At 38.0% G+C, this 22171-nt stretch overlaps 1 protein-coding gene across 2 annotated transcripts; it reads right to left on the bottom strand.

The window, feature by feature from the left end:
* Positions 1 to 776: 776 nt before the first annotated feature.
* Positions 777 to 8534, bottom strand: HSP89.1 (HEAT SHOCK PROTEIN 89.1). Of its 2 annotated transcripts, none has more exons than XM_028242952.2 (20): positions 8280 to 8534; positions 6856 to 7041; positions 6696 to 6769; positions 5932 to 6057; positions 5761 to 5854; positions 5550 to 5633; positions 5304 to 5447; positions 5083 to 5196; positions 4852 to 4911; positions 4623 to 4700; positions 4427 to 4531; positions 4055 to 4195; positions 3863 to 3955; positions 3691 to 3768; positions 3266 to 3520; positions 3015 to 3117; positions 2384 to 2558; positions 2193 to 2298; positions 1982 to 2071; positions 777 to 1155 (listed from the first exon to the last, which is right to left on the bottom strand). In XM_028242952.2, exons 1-20 carry the CDS (start codon positions 8388 to 8390, stop codon positions 997 to 999), a joined length of 2376 nt encoding a protein of 791 aa, XP_028098753.2. In that variant the 5' UTR covers positions 8391 to 8534; the 3' UTR covers positions 777 to 996. The 2 variants fall into 2 exon arrangements, with proteins under 2 accessions (XP_028098753.2, XP_028098754.2); XM_028242953.2 differs by having other exon boundaries at positions 4623 to 4697.
* Between the last annotated feature and the right edge of the window lie 13637 nt (positions 8535 to 22171).

The raw sequence follows: 22171 nt of genomic DNA, 5'->3' as shown, positions 1-22171 counted from the left end.
TTTAACCACAACAAACAAAATATCACATACAACCCCTAATCATTACACTCTTCTCTCACAAAAAAAGTCAAAAAAATCAAAAAGTTATTCCCAAACCAAACTTTTTAACCCAGACTAAAATAGCCAAAAAAGTCAAAAAATCAACCCACTTATCAAACGAAGCCTAATAGATGGCATTTGAATACATTATTTTAATACATGCATTGTATGAGGATATATGTATTGAGAGGTGTATTTAAAAATGTATTTGGTGAATGAATTACACTCTTCAACTCAGGTTAGATTAGGGATTAGAGGGAAGCAGAGCCTTACTATTAAAACTAACTAAAAAACAAATTGAACAGCTAGATACACTTGACCCAAAACCACTGCATAATTTTCCTGAGTATGATACCATGATACTCTTGATAAAGTTGTATGTGCCCCAGACTACTATGGTGATTGATGTGCATAAGAAACAACCGCTACTATTGTGCATCTCATAGGACCTGTTTCAATTTTCAATTTGATTATTTAAACCATTTATTTTTTAAAATATATTTAGTAAATTACACGTGTAAAAGATCAAATTGATCGAATATCAATAATCCTTACATCAAACACTCTCATTGAACCTTGCGGATAACAGAGGCTTCGTTGTTGGCTTTAATGCATGATAAAGTGCATGAATTTATACAAAAACTAGCCTTAATTGTTGGCTCCGAAAACTATTCATGTACAGGAAGTGCACTAATCAAATGAAGATGCAAAATAAATGGGAACAAAACAGACAACTCTGAATCAAAATCCAATTGATGAATGTCAACCATTTGAATCCATCAAAGCATAGCAACAAATAAAGTTCAACCATTAATCACAAGCCAGATCAAGGTTTCCACCCCCATCAACCGAGTTTGCTCAGCTCAAAAATTTTACCACCCACGAATTCCCCTCTACTGAATCTATTATCTATTCATACGTATATAAAAACATGAAAGTTCAAAAGTTTTCCCCATCTCATTTCTGACCACTGGTTTCAACTGACTCAACAATCTCGGCCTCTAGTGGTTCTGCGTTGTGTTGTTGAGAAAATTGCTGCTGAGTTGCCCACTTGCCTGACAGAGCCGTGCCCATCATCTCATAGATCTTCCCTCCAAGTTGTGATGGATTCTCAGGCTGCATGAAACAGAACATCAAAGGTAAACATAGCAACAAAACAAGATCAACCTTAAACCCTAAAACTTTAAAAAATAAAAAAACAAAAAATAGTTAGCAAGGACAGTGAAAACCATCCTCTATAAGCATTGAAAGATCCACAGCATAGACAGATTATGGCCATACTTGCTCAAAACATAAGTATTCTCAAGTTCCACACCCATAGGAGATTCAAAGCCCACTAGAAACCATGTGTGACAAAATGCCAACAGTATGCATCACCATGGACCCAAGTACTGGTGTGTGTGTGTGTGTTATTATCTAATTCTCATGTCCCAGAACAATGATATTTAGAAACTAAAATAAAACATTTTATGCATAAAACTGAAGTCTTACACAAAAAAATATAGCAAAAACAACTATTTTTACGTACTTGTTGGGTGCATGTCCAATAGACATGTCACACACATATCTGGCACCTTTACCCAATTATCAAATGTCCAACACTGGCACACCAGAAATTTAGGGGGAGTCTATGTAATATAAGTACTGATATTGATGCATTAAGATTCAAATCAAACTCCAATTCCAAGCAATGCTTCATCCCCAAGGGAAAAGCCCGTTGAAAAGAACAAGGAATATACCGGACATACAAATGATCCTTGTAAATATCAGTTGCCCTCAGTAAGTGCAATTCATGAAAGGCGATTTCAGGGTGACCCATTTTCTTTGCATGCCCGATAGAACACGTCACCACTAGAAAGGGCTCTTCCCACTAAATTCATAACTATTGAATCCAAATCTGATGTAGACATATAATATAAAAGATACAGAACAAGTCACTTACAGTGAAACCACTAGAAATTAAAGCTGTGTCATACAAAAGATCTATAGCTCTCAAAGCTTCTTCATCATTTGGGTCACTCTTGAATGCAGCCTGCACCATTCACAAATAGAAAGTGAAAAAAAATAAAAAATGCTTGCAATTAGCTGGGGTTATATTGGTACAACGAAGAATGAAAATGGGAATTTTCTAATTATTGACCAAATCGTCGTACATTCAGGGTGTTAATGATTGGGTGTTGAGGATTGATCTCAAACACCCTTCTTCCTCTCATGAATTCCAGGCTAGTGGTGTCACCAACTGTTTGGGCCTTCATCAGCCTGCAAGGAATTCAATTCTGTGTCAAGAATGTCAAAAGAACTGTTAAAACTATAACACCTATGAAGCATGAATAATCCACTTCACCTCTCCATATTTGCAGACCAACCAAACTTCCCAGACACAAGAACACAAGGTGACGTGCTCAGACGATTTGAGATTTGAACACTGGCAACTTTGTCACCCAACCTTTTCTTGATCCAGTCACAAGTTTGGCCAAACTCCTGCTTCATCTCCTTTTCCTTCTCCTCATTCTTATCACCTGGACAATTTCCAAGTTTATCTATAGGTAGCAAACTACACACACACACACAAAAAGAAAGAAAGTAGGGATAACTGAAGAAATTTGCACTTCGTCTTAGTACTGGGTTATCATACCCCAGATTACATGAATTCAGTTTTTGAACTCCAGCAGCCAACAGAAGTCACCACTTCAAAATTAGTGAATTATTCAAACAGAGACGAGAACCTAACTGTTACTTCTTTTTTTATTTTCACCTTCTTCCTTTTTCTCATAACATCTAGAAGAACAGCTTCCTAATATTGTCAATCTGATCACATTTTTTTATTGGGCATTGGATCACGTCTCATAATATATGGTCCTTACCCACATAAATGTCTGTAATGTCAAATTATGCATTGGAAAGTAAATAAAATATTATCATCATCCAACTCTGAACTAAAAGTTCCAAATCTGACAAAGCCTCAATAAACTAACCTACATCAAGGTCTTCCTTGCTAATATCAACAAAATTCTTATCTTTGTATGATTTCAGGTTCTGGATGGCCACCTCATCAATGGGATCAACCAAGAACAGCACCTGCAGCAAAAACACCAAAACACCTCAACACGTGCAAGTAAAATCAATAGGAAAACAAAAAACATCAACACTCAAGCTCCCTTTTTCTGTTTCTTGTTAGTCATAATACACTCTCTGCTTCATATTATCTTGAAACCCTAATACATACTTCAAGATCCTTCTCAAGAAGTCTCTCCAAGAAAGGGGTGTTCATAGCACTTGTTACACTGTCAGCAGCAATGTAATAAATATCCTTCTGGTCAGGTTTCATGTTCTCTAAATACTCATCCAAGCTGATCATCTCTTGATCACTCTGCGAAGAGAAGAATCGAAGCAAGGGAGCAAGACGCTTGTGGTTCTCACGATCTTCAATACAACCCAATTTTAGGTGTTTGCCAAAGTTCTCCCAGAATTTCTCATAATCCTGAAATATACAGCAAAGGGGTACATTGATCAACAGCCCAAAGGAGGAGAAGAAAGAAAAACAAGAAGAGGTGAGTCTCTCTCCCCAGCAATAGCAAAGAATAACAGGATGGTATGTCACAAAGTAACAAAAGAGATTCTTTACAAAAAGCTTGAGAAACGAACACATACATCTCTGTTCTCACTCATGGATATGCCCAGAATCATGTCAAAGGCCTTCCGAACCAAGCGCTTCCTCATAATCCGTACCTTCAAGGATAACAAAAACAAGATATTTAGCAATATACAGTTGATTAAAATCAGGTTGAGCATACAACACCTATTATGAATTGGATATACTTACAATACGACTTTCTTGGAGAATTTCACGTGACACGTTGAGGGGAAGATCATTGGAGTCAACAACACCTTTAATGAAGCTTAGATATCGTGGGAACTATTCACATTTCCACCCAAAAGCAAAACAGGACCCATTTGTTAGCTTACATCGGAAACCCATACTAACCTCTGTTATAAAATACTACATCATTCTTACCAATTCTCCATCAAAGTCATCGGAAATGAACACTCGTTTAACATAGAGCCTTATATTCTTTGTCTTGAGGTTGACCATTTCATCCTTTCCCATGGGGGCCATTGATGGCACGTAAAGTATGGACCTGAACTCCACCTCGCCCTACAATTAAAAATAATAATTATTAGCTAGCTAAGCAAGCCAGTTACCAAAAGAATGGATGGTAAATAAAAAATCACATAATTTTCTTCGTCTTCTTGTTCAGAAATATCCAATTTTAGATTTAGAATAGATGAGTTAAGCCATTGATGCGATACTTTATTATTTAGATGCACAACAGTCTGTTTAAGTTTATTAAATAGAATAGCAGTATAATATAATATACATCATCACCTCAGTTGTAAAGTGTGAAGATGCTAAAGGCTCCAAGTATTCATTGAAAGTCTTCTTGTAGAATTCATTATATTCCTCTGTAGTGACATCCTTGGGGTTCCGAAGCTGCATACACCAAAAGGATGATGACTTGATTACTCTCGAAGACAACAAATCAAGCACAGTAAACAACAAGAAAGAGCATTTGAATTCTTACCCATATAGGCTGGGTCTCATTAGTGAGCTCCCAATCCCAGTACTTCTCAACAACTTTCTTGGTTTTCTTCTTCTTCTGCTATAGATAAATTTAAATCAATAACCATGTAGTGCAGATAGAAATTTACATTGAGAAGCAAAAGATGGAACACATGCTTATTAGAATGGGCAATTCAGGAGGGAAAGGAAAGAAAAAAAAGAATGAAAGAAAGAAAAATCAAGAGGATCACCTCAGTTTGCCCATCTTGTCCATCTGTCTTGGCATCAGCCAGATCCTCATCAACCTCAACCTGCAATAGAGCAGGATATTAGGACAGGGAAAGGCACAGAAGATGTATGGCCACACACATTGTCACATAAGCAGAAGTACTGGCATTTGTAATATCCCCAAAAACTAGTGAACACAATAATGAATCCCCAGAATATGAAAAGACATTGTAGAGATGGAAAGACAGACAAACCTCTTTAGTATAACCCTTTTCCTGCCAGGTGTAAATTGGGAATGAAACAAACTGAGAATAATTTTTAACAAGCTTCTCAATCCTTTCTGGATGTGCAAAACCTTTGTCATCCCGCTGAGTGCACAAAATAAACCCATAAAACATTAGTGTTAGCTTTTAAGATTTTTTTAATACAGTTCTAAGTAATTGTCAATCTATCTACTTAAAAAACATGTAAAGACCTTCAAATATAGCGTGAGGCAAGTCCCTCTAGGAAGGAGCTTCTCAGGTTCAGTCTCCTCTCGAATAGTATAAGTGCTAGAATTGGCCTCTCCTTCCCATACATATTGCTTATCAGATTTGGGACTCCTTGTTGAGACAACAACCTTAGAATAAAAAGAAATATAAGACGAACAAATTCAACCAGAAAGTCCACATTTACAAACAGCAAAAACTGTAATGTCGTTCAGTTTTCAAACATATCATACCCGATCAGAAACTAGGAAAGCCGAATAAAATCCCACACCAAATTGACCAATTAAAGTGCTGTCAGCTCCAGAATCCTTGCTCTCCTGAAATAACAGAATTCTGTTAAGTAAATATAACTCTAATCAAGGTCTCCAAATTCATAAATTAATGCATACAGTCACATAGAAAAGAGAACGGGGAAAAATTACAAAATTGAAAATGTTGGTGCACCTTCAATGCCTTTAAGAACTTTGCAGTTCCACTTTGTGCAATAGTTCCAAGACAGTCAACAAGTTCTTGACGAGTCATCCCAATGCCAGAATCCCTGCATACAGCACATAAGGTCTTGAGACTGCAATGGAAACATTAACCACAATGATTTTTGGTATTCAAAAAGCTTACGTAATTGTAATAATCCCATTATCTTTGTCAGACTGGATACGGATATCAAGATCACCTCCATCCTTCAAAAGATTGGGGTCTGTAACACTGAGAAATCGCAGCTTGTCCAAAGCATCGCTTGCATTGCTGAGGTTTAAAAGTCATAATTTGGAGCACATTAGCAATAGCATCATTTAATTCACTTGGAGCTTGAGACAAACTTGTAAATCAAGTTTGCTTTTTGATGTAACTCAGCTTAAAACAAATACAAGTAACTATCTATCTATTGGCAACACTTGTGGACGACACTCACTGCAATTGCGAAGGCAATAGTCATACAATTAAATCAAAACATTGACTGACAAGACCTCCATCAAAGCAATAAAACCCTCTTTCTCTACACATTAAAATATAGTTTTCAATCATGTCTAGTTTTTCTAACGAACAAGTACATTTTTTCATCCAATTATTTTCTTTGTTTATCCAAGGCTTGCTTTAATCATCATGAACAACTATGTATAATTCCGGAGATCAGCACATTTGCATGGGCTTAGAGCATAATTACTATCCCTTCATTTCCAAACTCTACACATCCTTGATACAGTTCAGCCAGTTTTTTTTCTTCACAGGTGTCAGTGATTGTTGATCGATGCAGAAATTGCAAAAAAATAAGTGTCCTTTGATGCTGAATGCAAAACTAATATTGCATACTGATGGAGGGCATGCACCAATAACACATGGTAAAAGTAGCAAGAAACAAGGTTGACTAACAAATCAAAACATGCCTGACGAGCTCCCGAAGGAAGACCTCCTTATTGCTATATAAGCTGTTAACAATGAGGTCCATGAGTCGACTAACCTGTCAAAAAGCAGAAAAGGTTGTCAACTATTTTAATCACAGGCCCTAACAATAACTCAATCAGCTCTACTATTCCAACAATGCACCTCAGCTTGGTATTCATATTTCTCAGCTGGAGTATCTGACGCATCAGATGCTGCAGTAGTTGACTCGTATCGGTTGCCTCGAAACAGCCCATTTCTCAGGTTCAATGACTCCATAGATCCTGTGGTGTTGCATCTCCCAGTGGTTAACACTGAGTACCATCTGAGTTTAGTATCACTCTGTCCAGCCTGCTCATGAATAATATATCAGATGTGAAAAACAGGGTAATCCAAAAAATCAAAAAAGTCAATGAAGACAGATAATAAGCAATTGTAATCAATCAAACCAACATGGCTAATCAAGCAGTAAAAGGACATGGAAACCAAATCCCAAAAGTAGAGACAGCCTGTTTGGATAGAATGATTTGGTGAGAAAAGATAACCAAAAAAAAAAAAAGATGAGATTGATTTTGCCTATTTCATTTCTTACCAAAAGTGATGAGATTTGGAGAAAAACAATCTACTTGATTATAAAATTTTCTTGATACCGAGATTACCCATTAAAATACAAAATATAAAATATAAAAAAAACTCGCTCATGTCACTCTCTCACATGCTTTGATTTTTTACCCTTCCAGTTTATAGACACAATCATTTATTTTCTTTTCTCACCTCTCATACCAAAAAGATTACAAGCAGCTACCAGGCAGCTAAAAATGGAACCCCAAACACCAAGAACTGAGAACAAATAAATTTAACTCTCATCCAAAAAAAAAAAAGTAATATTTGCAATGAGGACACTATATGTGCATTGTTAAAAATCAAAGCAAGTGCAATCATATGGTTATGGATATACAGAACCTTTATAATTCACGGTTACACTGGTAAATGTTTAAAGTCCAAATAAAACAGATTAAATTAAACTATGTTTGGTAACCGAGGAGAGAAAAGACAAAAGAAAATACGAGAAACAAATTGCAATTTTTATATCTAAAAGATACTTAGTTAGTTTCTTTTCACTCCCAATCTCTCCACACTTTTGGATAGATTCAAAATAACTATGAGAAAAATTTCCCATTTTATTTATTTATTTATTTTTGGTTTCCCACGGCAGGCCAGCTTAATGCGCACCTCGACTAATCCCTGCTTACGATGGGAGCCTGCCACTGGCCACAGGGTGTTGCAGCTAAGGGGACTCGAACTGGGGAGCAAACCCAGTCGAACCTCAGAGCCTTACCCATTTTACTTCATTTCTCTACTCTTTGCTTATCCGAACGAGTGATATAGACCAAAAAATGCATTTATTTTCGTTTCTTCCCAAATCACCCAATCCAAATGGGCTGTAAAAGAGTGAAGCGAACCACACCATCGATGATTATACAAATAAAGAAGTGATTTTTCACTAATCACCCTCTAAACATCACCAAAAACAATGAAAGATACACCAAATTGAAGCATTTCTAGAGCCTGATTCGAAGAGTACGTACCGATTCATTGAAGAGGCTGTTAGATGAAGCAATTGGGGAAGCGGCATTTCGGTACCGTGCACCACCGTTGCGGAGGACGGCGGAGACGGAGCGCCTCGGAAGCCTATGCATGTTAGCGACCACAACAGAAGAGATAGAACACTCACTACCAGTAGAGAGAAAGAAAGGAGAGAGGCGATTGTTCTGTAAGCTGAGAGAGGAACTAGGGTTTTAGTAGGGTTCTGGAGAGGGGTTTACGGAAGGTTCTCGAGATGAATGAGGATCCTCTCCTTGCAACTTCCTACTTGCGCCCGTCCTTGCAGGGCATTCGGGTCTACTTTTAGGTCCAATTTTGATAATCCAAACCGTTCATATTTTATGATTTATTCAGTATATCATACCTGTAAAAAATCAAGTTGATCGGATATCAGAAAACATATGTTCGGAAACTGTTTATTAAATTTTTAAAAAAAATAGTTTTTAGTTCAATTTTTCAAACACATACTTTCTGATATCCGATCAATTTGATTTTTTACAGTTATGATATACTGAATAAATCATAAAATATGAACGGTTCGGATTATCAAAATTAGACCTAAAAATAGGCCCGAAGGCCCTGCAAGGACGGGCGCAAGTAGGAGCCTGCAAGGAGAGGCTCTTGACTCTCTGGAGATGGGTAAAAGCTGTGGGTACAATTAAACGCCTTGTCATGGCTGTTTTCGTCATTTCACGTAACAAAATTTTAGGTAACGTTTGGTTGTGTTTTGTAAATGTTATTTGAGAGTATCAGTTCTATTGAGTTTGTGTGTTGTGAAATTATGATTTGAGTGTAGAAAATTTGTTTGGTAAAGAGTTTTGAAAATAGTTTTGGAAAAGAGGTTTGATTTGAGTGGAGAATTATTGATGTGACATTTGATATGTGATACAAAAATTTACAACTCATAACTAAACATACAATTCAAAATTATTTTAAAGCACATAAAAAATTTAAAAATTTTCAGAAAATATTTGTCCCGATTATGTAAATCAATTGCAAAAAAAAAAAAAAAAATCTGGAAATCAGCCGGACATCCGGGTGGACATCTGGGTGGTCTACCGGGTGGACATCCGAGTGGACAAAAAAGGCGTCTGTGCATCAGAGTTCTCTCTGCAGAGTGTAGAAAATTGATTTGAAAACGAAACCAAACATCATGCTCCAACACACGGGTAGAAAATTGATTACAGAGCACAACCAAACAGAGCCTTAGGTTCGCCTTGGTTCTGAAAATACAATTTTGTTGTTTTTCATTTTTTATTTCTTTTTGGTTTTTAATAAATTTATAATAGGACATTCGGTCCATCAATTTAATTTTAAATTTTCTTTATCAAGATTCACAATCTAAAATTTTTTGTTCATAAGAATAGACTCTTCTAAAATGACTAAATTACTCATATATATTATTTTCCAAACCCAAATCACAAACCAAGCCATCTCATTTCTCTCTTTCTTCTCCCTCTTTCTCTCGCTCTCCTTCTAAAACTGCCTCTCTCTCTTCTCTTCATCTCCATCGTCGCTGACACCACTACCTCTGCCCCCTCCGTCATCTCCTCTGAGTCCTCAACTTCCGAGTCGTTCCACCACCGCAAGTCCGAAGTCAAAAAAAGAACTCCGACTATTGTTTTTCCTTCGAAATCATCAGATATCTCATGCAATTGGTCCAATGGTTGTGTATCTCATCAAGGGGGCTCAGAGTAGAGCCAGATGGTGGAAGCATGGCACTATTGGCGGAGATTTGGTACCACTTCGTCCAAATTAGCGTCTCTCTCTCTTACACACTCTAGCAGTGTCTCCAGGCGACGCGTGAACACATCACCGTCTTCCTCTATTTCCCTATATATATATATATATATATGTATATGTGTGTGTGTGTGTGTGTGTGTGTGTGTTGATATTGTAATTATTGTTGTTGTTAATAGTGGTGTTGAAGTTGATAATGGTGTTAAAGTTAATGGTGGTGTTGATAGATGAGAGGGATTTGATGAGAGAGATCTATGATATCGACATTTTTTTTATTAGACTATGAGACCTACAAATCTATGAAACCTACAGATCAAAACCCTAAAACTATCACCCAAACATGTTTAATATTTTCATAAATTGATATGATGATGGTCTCTCTCTCTCTCTCTGTGTGATGTTAGTGATGATGGATAATTAAAAACCCTAGATTTTATCTATATTGATTTTTTCAATTGGAACAGATCAATATCTTTGTTTTCTTTCTCAGTGATGAATATGGATATATATGTATGAATGTATGTAATTTGCACAGATAAGAGAAAGATATAGATATGTATATATGTATGAATGTATATAATATGCACAGATAAGAAATAGACAAATAGAAAAAATTGGCTTGGCATTTCAACAGATCATTATTTGAATTTCAACGAATCACAATACTTGAACAGATAACTTTATATTTCAACAAAAAAAAAATAGTTTAGTTGAACAGATAGTTATGATTATTTTAGATTTTAAACAGATAGTAATGATTATTAGTTTAGTTAACTTTGTAGAATTTTTTTGGATCTATTTTTTTTTTTTTGTAGTTGATGATAATGATAATGATGATGATGAAGATGATGAAACAGATTGTAATAGATAAGAAGAGAGACAGAGAGACAGAGAGAGAGGGGGATTTGAAGATATAAAGTTTTTTTGAATAGATAAGGTTTGATTTTTCTTAGTATTACAACAGATAGGATTGGTTTGGCTCAACAAATAGGATTTGGTTTGGCATGTATTTCAACAGATAGAAAAAAAATGAACAGATAATAAAATTTGGATACATATTTGAACAGATAAAAGAAAAAATGTGAACAAATAGTCCAAAAAAAGTCAACAAATAAATTAAAGGGTAAAATCGGGAAAAAAATGTTCTTCAAAACAATAAAAATAATTTCTCACCAAACTATTTTATTCAATTGGACTTTTCACCAAATTTCTCTTTATAATATTGTAAATAAGCTCATTACACAACAAAATAAGCTCATTACACCCAATTTTTGGAAAAATTCTATTTCCACATACCTAATTATCTCAATCCACATTATTTCTTAGTACACACACTTTGTAATTTAATTATTAATTAGTTTTCTCAACCCACACACTAAATTTATCAAGTATACCATTCACTTAACCATTGTACACACACCCCCTCAACCCTCTTTCCATACGCTTGTCTCTCATTCCACACACTAGTACAATCAAAGTGAAGACCATTGAAGAACAAAGTAAAATAAAGACCCACATTGAAGAACCAAAGTCTTTCATTGAAGACCTTCATTCTATTGAAAACCTCCATTGAAAACACCATTAAAAAGCCTCCATTGCAATGTTGAAAATGGTTCAAATGTAAATTACTAGAGAAGAACATGAGTGATAATCTGGGCTATGCCCATTGGACATAGATAATTCTTGTAAAACCCAACTTTGACATCCATGAGTTGTCTTTTCTTTCCCAAGTCCACTACGTCCTCCTTTATAATTATCTGACACAAACTCTTTACAAACAGATCAAATGCAAGTCAAAATGTTGATGAACAGACACGAATGTGAGCAGCAAAATCAAGACTGTGAAGCCATGATAAACAACTCCATGATACACTAATAGAGTATAAACCTAGAGATTAAAGCAATATAAGTGTTGTTATGAGAGTATTACTTTGTAAGTAATAGAGGAGTATAGAGTGTGTAGCAAACAAAGTGACAACAATAGAAAAATTATGGTTTAATTTTTTTTTTTTTCACTCAAAATGTGTACATTGAGATTTTTATTTTTATTTTTAAAAGAGGTGTATAGAGAATATTTTCATATAATATTATGAGTCTTGGTAGATGTCCATTATAGTAATTTTAGTTTGGGATATAATTGTCATTAAAATAATATTTCATTAAGTGTGTGCATTAAGGTAACTAGGTGTGTAGAAATAGAATTTTTCCAATTTTTGGGAGAAATTTTTTTTTATTGCACTTTTACCACTTTCTAAAATTACCCAAAAAATCCTTAAAAACCCTAATACTAATTTCTCAGCACACCCATCATTTCCTAACATCTTCACCGGCCATCATCATTGCAACTATCCAACAAACCACCTTCCTATCCCGATGAGCTTCTCTACCATTTTTTGCCACATTTAGCACCAAACCTCACCGGCGATTCAACCTCCTTCTCTCTTCACATTTGCTTCTTATCTCCCCATCTCCTTTGCCTCTTGCAATCAAAACTCACCCCTTTGCCTCTTACAATCTGTAATAACCCTCATCACTGCTTACCGATAAAACATTGATTACCGTCAAACTGAACTGATTATGACTGATAATTGAACTGATTAAAGTACTGAATTGACTGATTGAAAACTGGAACTGAATTGACTGAGTATGTATGTTAATTTGTATTCTATCTGTTTGATTGTTTATTTGATCTGTTCATGTTTTATGTTCAAACTGCTAATTGGAGGCCTTATCGGCGGCCGAACCGGGGATTGATTGATGTTTTATGATCATCATAATTTATGTGATTTTATGGTATAATTATCTGAAAACTGATTAGGTATGATTAAATTAGATTAAATATCAATGAATTGCAAGTGTTAGGCTTATTTACACTTTTGCCACACTTAGTGGCCACTATCTCACACACATTTGAGCCTTGTATACACTTATACACTTAGATCAAAACATTGCTCAGCCTTTCTCCTTGCCATAGTCGACCAAGAGGGGGAGAGAGTGAGAGATTGAATTGTTCATCTTGAATTGCTTGGGAACTTGAAGAACTGCTTAGTAATTGAAGTATAGATTACATATTTGAGCTCCTAGTTTTCTAATTCCAAGACTTAGGTAAGGATTTCATCTTCTCATTCTTGTGTTTGAGCTAATTCTTGCATGGTCCATGTTAAATTGTAGAGCTAAGTCATGTTTTAGTTCATACATGTTGATATAGAGCATAATCCATGCATGCATGTTTGAATTGTTGGATTTTGAGTTGAGTTCATGGCAAATTGTTACATGCATGTCCATGATTTTGTAATGGTCCATGTTTTTATCTTGTTTTTGGATCAATTGGCTCCTTAGAGCATCAAATTGAGCTTTGAGTTGTTTAAAATTCATGCATGTTCGCATGTTCATCATGTTCTTGAAAATGGTTTGAAATTGGGTTTGAATTAAACACCATTGGGCTTTGATTTCTCAAAGTTGAGTTTTGAATCATGTTTAACTATGTGTTTACAAATGTTTTCTGAAAATTCAGCCCAAGAGGTCGAGTTTTGAGTTGTTAAAACTTGGTTTTTGGCTTGGAGGTGCAATCTGGGTTTTCCAGATTTTGCACTTCCGCTCGAGCGTGGAGAGTGGCGCTCGAGCGTGGAATCCGAGCATCCAGTATTTTCTCTGCACTGTTTTACAGTCCGCTCGAGCGGAGGATTGGGAGCTCGAGCGGAGGAATGTGTCTCACGATCGAGCGGGCGTCGAGCGTCCATCAAGCGGAGATTTCACCCATCCAGTACTTTTACAGTACGCTCGTGCGGGAAAGTTGACGCTCGAGTGTGTACCTTGTTGCATGTTCGCTCGAGCGGGTAAAACCGCGCTCGAGCGGGACTCTGTTTTTCTGAAACTTCTGAAACTGCTTTTAAACGTGCATCTTTGCATCCTCATCCCATTCTAGGCATTCTTAGGCCTAGTTTAAGGCATCTTGTTGAGGATATAGATGTAGAACACACCGAGGCATTTAGGGATTAAGTTACTATCTTTCCCAGCTGTGTAGCTTAGTGTGTTCAATCTGTTAACTGTGTAGGGTTGGCGACTGGGGAGACACGCTCTAGCATACTGTAGCCCAGAACTCTGTGAGTAACGTTTGTGTAAAGATATGTTCGCAAATGATTATCTTCTGAACAACTGAACTATACTGTTTTCTGAACTGATTTACTGTTAACTGAATGAATGTATGTCCTATATTCTGAACTGTATTGTGGCATCCTTAGCACCTACTGTTTACTGTTACTGTGACAGAATTCTCTGTCGGTTCCCTCGTTGGAACCACTACTGTTTACTGACTAATGGCCATCACTACTGTTCGGTCTTTTAAGACCTACTGTTTACTGTACTGATATGCTGATGGATGTACCACATATGACTGTACTGACTGAACGACTGAGATACTGATTTAATGAACTGTTTTTATTATTGTAAGGACATTCATTCTTAACCTCTTTACGCATTATGTTATTCACTGGGCTTTAGCTCACTGCTCATATATATATGTGGGTGTTCAGGCACCAGACCGCGGCTAGGAGCGTCAGGGTTACTCCAGTTTTGTCAAGCCAGCCTATGTGCCTCACTGTGAGGTTCCGAGCCTATCCTGTTAAGGCTTAGGGGTGTTTTACAATTCCCCCTTCTGTACTGTCTTACTGTTTTGTATAGACCGAATGCTTACTGTACTGTGATTGTAACAACCCTTATACTGTTTACTGATTAAGGACTGATTGATTACCGATTACTGCTAAACGGAACTGATAACTGACTGATAATCGAACTGAATGAAATACTGAACTGACTGACTGAAATTGAAACTGAATTGACTGAGTATATGTTAGTTAATTGCATTATATCTGTTTGACTGTATGATTATCTGTTCGTGTTTATATGTTTAAACTGCTAATTGAAGGCCTTATCGGCGGCCGAATTAGAAACCGATTGATGTTCCGTGACCCTCATAATTAATGTGATTTTATGGTATATTTATCTGAAAACTGATTATGTATGATTAAATTAGATTAAAATAAGCTAATTAAAGAGTTCGGTTTATTTACCATATTGCCACCCTTAGTGGCACACTACCTAGTGATGCTAGAGCCTTGCACACATTGAATCAAAACATTTCCTCAGCCATTTCCCCTCTCATTGCCGACCATAGAGAGAGTTAGGGAGGGAGAGAAGTGTTCTTGTTGATTTAGCTTGTGAATCTTGAAGAATTGAAAGTGTATTTGCATATTTGAGCTCCCTCACCTCTAATTCTACACCCAAGGTAGATCATTCATCATCTTAATGGTGTTCTTGAGTTCATTCTTGCATGATTCATGTTAATTTGTAGAGCTAAGTCATGATTTGGTTCATTAATGATGGATTGAAGATCATTTCTTGCATGCATGTTAGTATTGTTGCATTTTGAGGTTGATTACATGGACATTAGTGCATGCATGCTCATATTGTTGTTATAGACCATGTTTCCAACTGGTTTGAAAAGAAATGAGCTCATTTGAGCAAGCTTTGGAGCTTTAATTTGGTTTAAAACTCATGCATGACATGTTTGAATGTTGTTCTTGAAAATGGGTTTGAATGTGGTTTTAATTGACTCACCTTTGGGGCTTGAATTCATAAATTGAACTTTGAAACTTGTTATACATTGAATTTAATGATGTTTTCCAGAATTTGGGCCCAAGAGGTCGAGTTTGGAGTGGTTGAATGCTTGGTTTGAGCTTGGGAGGCAGATCTGGAAATTCCAGATTTGGCTTCCTCGCTCGAGCGAAGGATTCCCCGCTCGAGCGAGCACCTTTGTCCAGGGCTCCGCTCGAGCGACCATCGAGCGACGATCGCGCGTAAAATTTCAGCATCCAGTACTTTTACTGTTTTGCAGACCGCTCGAGCGAAGGATTCCTCGCTCGAGCGAAGCCTTTGATTTTGGACTTACGCTCGAGCGTAGAAAGTCTCGCTCGAGCGAAGCCCCTATTTTCAGCAAAGTTTGCAAAATGTTTTCTAAGTGTATTTTTGCATCCTCATTCCATCCTAGGCATTCTTAGGCCTAGTTTAAGACATTTAGATGAGGATATCGTTGTAGAACACACCAAGGCAAATTAGGGATTAAGTTATGAGATTTCCCAACTGTGTAGCTTAGTGTGTGTTCAATCTGTTAACTGTGTAGGGTTGGCGACTGGGGAGACACGCTCTAGCCTACTGTAGCCCAAACTCTGTGAGTAACAATTGTGTAAAGATATGTTCAACTGATTATCTTTTGAATACTGAACTGAACTGTTTACTGAACTGGTATTATTTACTGAATGAATGTATGTCCTTTATTTCTGAACTGTACTGTGGCATCCTTAGTACCTACGGTTTACTGTTACTGTTACTGTTACAGAGATCTCTGTCGGTTCCCTCGTGGAACCACTACTGTTTACTGACTGATGGCCATCATTACTGTTCGGTCTTTTAAGACCTACTGTTACTGTTATGCTAATGGATGTACCACATATGACTGTTTACTGTACTGAACAACTGAATGACTGATTGAAATGAACTGTTTTCATACTGTAAGGACATTCATTCTTAACCTCTTTACATATTGTGTTATTCACTGGGCTTTAGCTCACTGCTCATATATATATGTAGGTGTACAGGCACCAGACCGCAGCTAGAGGCGTCAGGGTTACTCCAGTTTTGTCAAGCCAGCCTTTGTGCCTCACTGCGAGGTTCCGAGTTGCCATGCTATGGCTTGGGGGTGTTTTGTTGGTTTTCCCCCGCCTGTCTTCTGTACTGTCTAACTGTTCTGTATAGACTGACTGTTTACTGTACTGTTATACAGGGATTAGGTCCCTGTACTGTGTGACTGTAAATTTTGTATAGACCGTACTGTTTTGTACAGACGGAATGTTTTCTGTACTGTTCTGTAGGGTTGAGTCCCTAGTTTGAATGGATGTAAATATTGTACTTACTGTTCTGTACTGTTTATGTGAGAATGTATGAAAAGCCTTTTTGCATACAGACTGTCACAGCTCAATGGACACTATTTATTTACTGTATTGGCTTCCGCCAGGCCCTGTACTCTGTTTCACTGTATTACTGTTCTGCAGGCCTTCGGTAATCTCGGATTACTGGCCAGTTACGGTGCTAAACCCATAGGGCCGGGTTTGGGTCGTGACAGAGTGGTATCAGAGCGATACTTAACCACGAGTTATACCGCACACACGTGTCCAAATGAGCTATAGGGTGTCCTAGAAAAGTCGTTAGGGCATCTCATGAGCATGATAAGTGTGTGGTTATGTTATGACTGAATGCATGCTAATGTGGTAAACTGTTAAACAAATGACTGCTTATGTTTAAAACTGTTATAACTGCTTATAGTGAAATGGACAATGCAAATGAACCTGAATCCTCGTCTACCGAGGCAAGAATGGAAAGAATGGAAAGAATGATAGAACTGATAACTGCTAGACTTGAGCAACAGAACCAACAGCCCCCTCCTCCTCCTCCTCCGGTACAGCCGGAACCTAATGTTAATGTGGATGATGGGGATATTATTGCTCTCACCCATAAATTCAGCAAGATGAAACCGCCATCCTTTCAGGGAGGCCTTGAACCGTTAAAAGCTGAAGCTTGGGTTCTGGAAACAGAAAAATTGTTTGAAGTGTTTCCGTGCTCAGAAGCAAACAAAGTATTGTTAGCTACCTTCACCCTACAAGAAGAGGCTAGAAGGTGGTGGATGTTAATCCGTGAAACAAACACTGTTATGACTTGGGCTCAGTTCAAGGAGTCCTTTTTTGAAAAGTACTTCCCTCAGTGTGTCAGGGATAGGAAAGTGACTGAATTTGAACAACTGAAACAGGGCACCACGTCGGTTGCCGAATATGAAACGAAATTTACTGAACTGGCCCGTTATGCACCGCACATGGTGGATACTGAATATAAGAAGGCCAGGAAATTTGAAGGTGGCCTTAATGTGGCAATACTTGACCGGATAAATGTTTTGAAACTACCGACCTTTGTGGGTGTTCTCGACCGGGCATTGATGGCCGAGTCGAACATTGCAGCAGTGAAACAATCTGAAACACCAACAACCGAATGGCATGGAAAAAGGCAGGGTTTCAAATTCAAGAAAGGCAAGCACAACCCAGCCAATAAGAAACAGAATACGGGGACGATAACTAGCCCCAGTCAAGGGAGTGGATTCATACCACCCTGTCCTGAGTGTGGCAAGAAGCACAAGGGAGTCTGTTACAGAATATCTGGAGCCTGTTACAGGTGTGGCAAGGTGGGCCACATGGTTAAAGACTGCCCCTCTGCTCCACAAGCCAGTGGTAAAGCTGCACCAAGCGCAGCAGTATCAAATGCTCCACCAAAGCCTAACCCTAAAGCTACCGGGAAAGAGCCTGTGAGGCAAGGCCGAGTGTTCGCACTAGTACCGGGAGATGTGCAGAATACCGAGACCGTTGTGTCAGGTATTCTCTCTATTTGTGCACAAAATGCATATGTATTAATTGATTCGGGGTCTACACATTCTTATGTATCGCATGCTTTCTCACGGAAATTGAATAGACCCTTAGAACCTATGAACTATCTGCTAGCCGTATCATCACCCATAGGGGGATCTATGACATGTGCTTATATGTACCCCGCATGTGAAATCATTGTTGGGGATATGCATCTGTTTATTGATTTACTGCCATTGAACATTGATCATTTTGACGTAATATTGGGGATGGATTGGTTACAAAAATATCATGCCACTATTGACTGTGTGACCAAGCAAGTTGTTTTCCGTCCACCTGGTTTGCCTGAATTTGTGTTTAATGGGAGTGGAGTAGTACCTCCTCCGTATTTGATTTCGTCAGTGAAGGCTGTTAAATTAATTAGAAAGGGGTGTAAGGGATATCTATGCTCTGTATTGACTGTATCTACTGATGATAATGCTAACGTGAACTGTATTCCTATAGTCAGCGAATTTCCAGATGTTTTTCCAGATAATCTTCCAGGGGATTTGACCGACAGGGAGATTGAATTTACCATTGATGTGATTCCCGGAACACAACCAGTTTCTAAAGCTCCATACCGAATGGCTCCAACTAAATTGAAAGAACTAAAAGTGCAACTGCAAGAACTGCTAGACAAAAAGTTCATCAGACCGAGTACCTCACCATGGGGTGCACCAGTTTTGTTTGTAAAGAAGAAAGATGGCTCACTGAGACTATGCATTGACTACCGTGAACTGAATAAGGTAACTGTAAAGAACAAATACCCATTACCGCGTATTGATGACCTGTTTGATCAGTTACAGGGTGCTAAAGTATTTTCCAAGATTGATCTCAGATCCGGATACCATCAGTTGAAGGTTAAACCGGAAGACATTGATAAAACTGCTTTTAGAACAAGGTATGGACATTATGAATTTCTAGTTATGCCTTTTGGAGTCACGAACGCACCAGCTGCTTTTATGGACCTCATGAACAGAATTTTTAAAGCATACCTTGATGACTTTATTGTTGTATTTATCGATGACATATTGATTTACTCCAAAAGTATAGAACAGCATGAACATCATCTGAGACTTGCCCTGCAAACCTTAAGAGAACAGAAACTGTATGCTAAACTGTCTAAATGTGAATTCTGGCTTGACCATGTTATGTTTTTGGGGCATGTTGTTAGCAAAGATGGAATTTCTGTTGATCCGCAGAAAATTGAAGCTGTAGTGGACTGGCCTAGACCAACAAATGTGACTGAAGTCCGAAGCTTTTTGGGATTGGCTGGATATTACAGAAGATTTGTCAAAGATTTCTCCAAAATTGCCCTACCATTGACTCAGTTAACACAAAAGGGGACATCATTTGACTGGACTGACCAAAGAGAATCTGCGTTCCAGGAATTGAAAACTCGACTTGTGACTGCACCAGTTTTGACCTTACCTACAGGTACGGATGGTTATACTGTATTTAGTGATGCTTCTCATAAGGGTCTGGGGTGTGTTTTAATGCAGAATGGGAGAGTTATTGCTTATGCTTCCCGACAGCTGAGACCGCATGAAAAGAACTACCCAACCCATGATCTGGAACTTGCTGCAGTAGTATTTGCACTGAAAATCTGGCGTCACTATCTGTACGGGGTGACATGTGAAGTATACACCGACCACAAGAGTTTAAAGTATTTCTTCACACAGAAAGAACTGAATATGAGACAGCGGAGATGGCTGGAACTGATTAAAGACTATGACCTACAGATATTGTATCATCCGGGAAAAGCCAATACTGTTGCCGATGCATTGAGCCGAAAGTCAATTGCCAACTTAGCTTGTTTGCTCACCGGACAGAAAGAGTTGCTTTGTGACCTTGAAAAATCTGAAATTGAAATTGTTTTACGAGGACAAGGTGGAACCTTAGCTGCTATTTCTGCTCAACCGGCACTGATTGAAGAGATTAAAGAGAAACAGCAACTGGATGATTTCTTGAAGAAGATCATCGAGGAAAGAGAATCTAAACCGAGACCGGGATTCAAATTTGAGAATAATGTACTGAAATTTCAAGAAAGACTGTGTGTACCGAATGATACTGAACTGAAAAGAAGAGTTCTGCAAGAAGGCCACAATTCGAAATTGTCTATCCACCCGGGGAATACGAAAATGTACCAAGATCTGAAACAGAATTTCTGGTGGCCGGGAATGAAGAAAGAAATTGCTGATTTTGTATCCAAATGTCTTCATTGCCAACAGGTCAAAGCTGAACATCAACGACCTGTCGGACTGTTGCAACCCCTACCCATACCAGAGTGGAAATGGGAGCATATCACCATGGATTTTATTGTGGGATTACCTCGCTCCAGAAAAGGTATGGATTCAATTTGGGTTATTGTTGATAGGCTAACCAAATCTGCTCACTTCTTACCTGTCAAGACAATCTATAATGCGGACAAATTGGCTGTTATCTATATTGATGAAATTGTTAGACTGCATGGAGTGCCTGTGTCTATTGTTTCTGACAGGGATTCGAAGTTTACATCGAGGTTTTGGCAAAGCCTACAGACTGCATTGGGTACTGAATTGAGGCTGAGTAGTGCCTACCATCCTCAGACAGATGGCCAATCAGAAAGGACCATCCAAACTCTGGAGGATTTATTGAGAATGTGTGTCCTTGATTTTCAGGGAAATTGGGAAAGTCATCTGCCACTAGCTGAATTCGCCTACAACAACAGCTACCATTCGAGTATTGGTATGGCGCCTTTTGAGGCATTGTATGGCAGAAAATGTAGATCTCCAATCTGCTGGGCAGAAGTTGGAGATGGGCCTTTGCTTGGGCCCGAGATTGTATATGAGACAACTGAAAAAGTGAAACTGATACAGCAAAGACTGAAAACTGCACAGAGTAGACAGAAAAGTTATGCAGATGTCAGAAGGCGGGACAGAGAGTATGAAGTGGGTGATCGCGTTTTTGTGAAAGTGACACCAATGAAAGGCCAGACTCGTTTCGGAGTCAAAGGCAAGCTAGCACCGAGATACGTCGGACCATACGAGATTATTGAGAAAATCAATCCGGTGGCGTATCAAGTTGCGCTCCCTCCTGAAATGGAACACATGCATAATGTTTTCCACATTTCTATGTTAAGAGATTATCTCCGGGATCCTTTCCATGTGATTGAGCCTGCTCGGATAGTGTTGAGTGATGACTACACTTACGAGGAACGGCCTATACAGATTGTAAACCGACGGATCAAGAAACTGAGGAACAAAGAGATCCCGTTAGTGAAAGTTGACTGGCAGAACCATGGTGGCGTGTACGCCACTTGGGAAAAAGAAGATGACATGGCTAAAAGATATCCTGAACTGTTTCCACTGAATCCTGTTTTCTTCCAGAATGAAGGTAACTCGAGTTTAGAGGACTAAACTCTTTATAAGGAGGGGAGACTGTAACAACCCTTATACTGTTTACTGATTAAGGACTGATTGATTACCGATTACTGCTAAACGGAACTGATAACTGACTGATAATCGAACTGAATGAAATACTGAACTGACTGACTGAAATTGAAACTGAATTGACTGAGTATATGTTAGTTAATTGCATTATATCTGTTTGACTGTATGATTATCTGTTCGTGTTTATATGTTTAAACTGCTAAT

This window comes from Camellia sinensis, chromosome 7 (assembly GCF_055761805.1).
Source record: "Camellia sinensis isolate YWXY chromosome 7, ASM5576180v1, whole genome shotgun sequence".
Lineage (NCBI taxonomy): Eukaryota > Viridiplantae > Streptophyta > Magnoliopsida > Ericales > Theaceae > Camellia > Camellia sinensis.
Note: the sequence above shows the minus strand (reverse complement) of the source record. Positions and strands in the feature narration are given on the sequence as shown.

What these genes read in the sequence shown, in the direction of transcription:
- HSP89.1 (XM_028242952.2), bottom strand. Translation starts at nt 8,390, where the DNA reads ATGCATAGGCTTCCGAGGCGCTCCGTCTCCGCCGTCCTCCGCAACGGT. An exon ending in TTCTCCAAGAAAGTCGTATT is followed by an intron (nt 3,769 to 3,862) that starts GTAAGTATATCC and finishes TTATCCTTGAAG; the next exon opens with GTACGGATTATGAGGAAGCG. An exon ending in CAATCATTAACACCCTGAAT is followed by an intron (nt 2,072 to 2,192) that starts GTACGACGATTT and finishes TGAATGGTGCAG; the next exon opens with GCTGCATTCAAGAGTGACCC.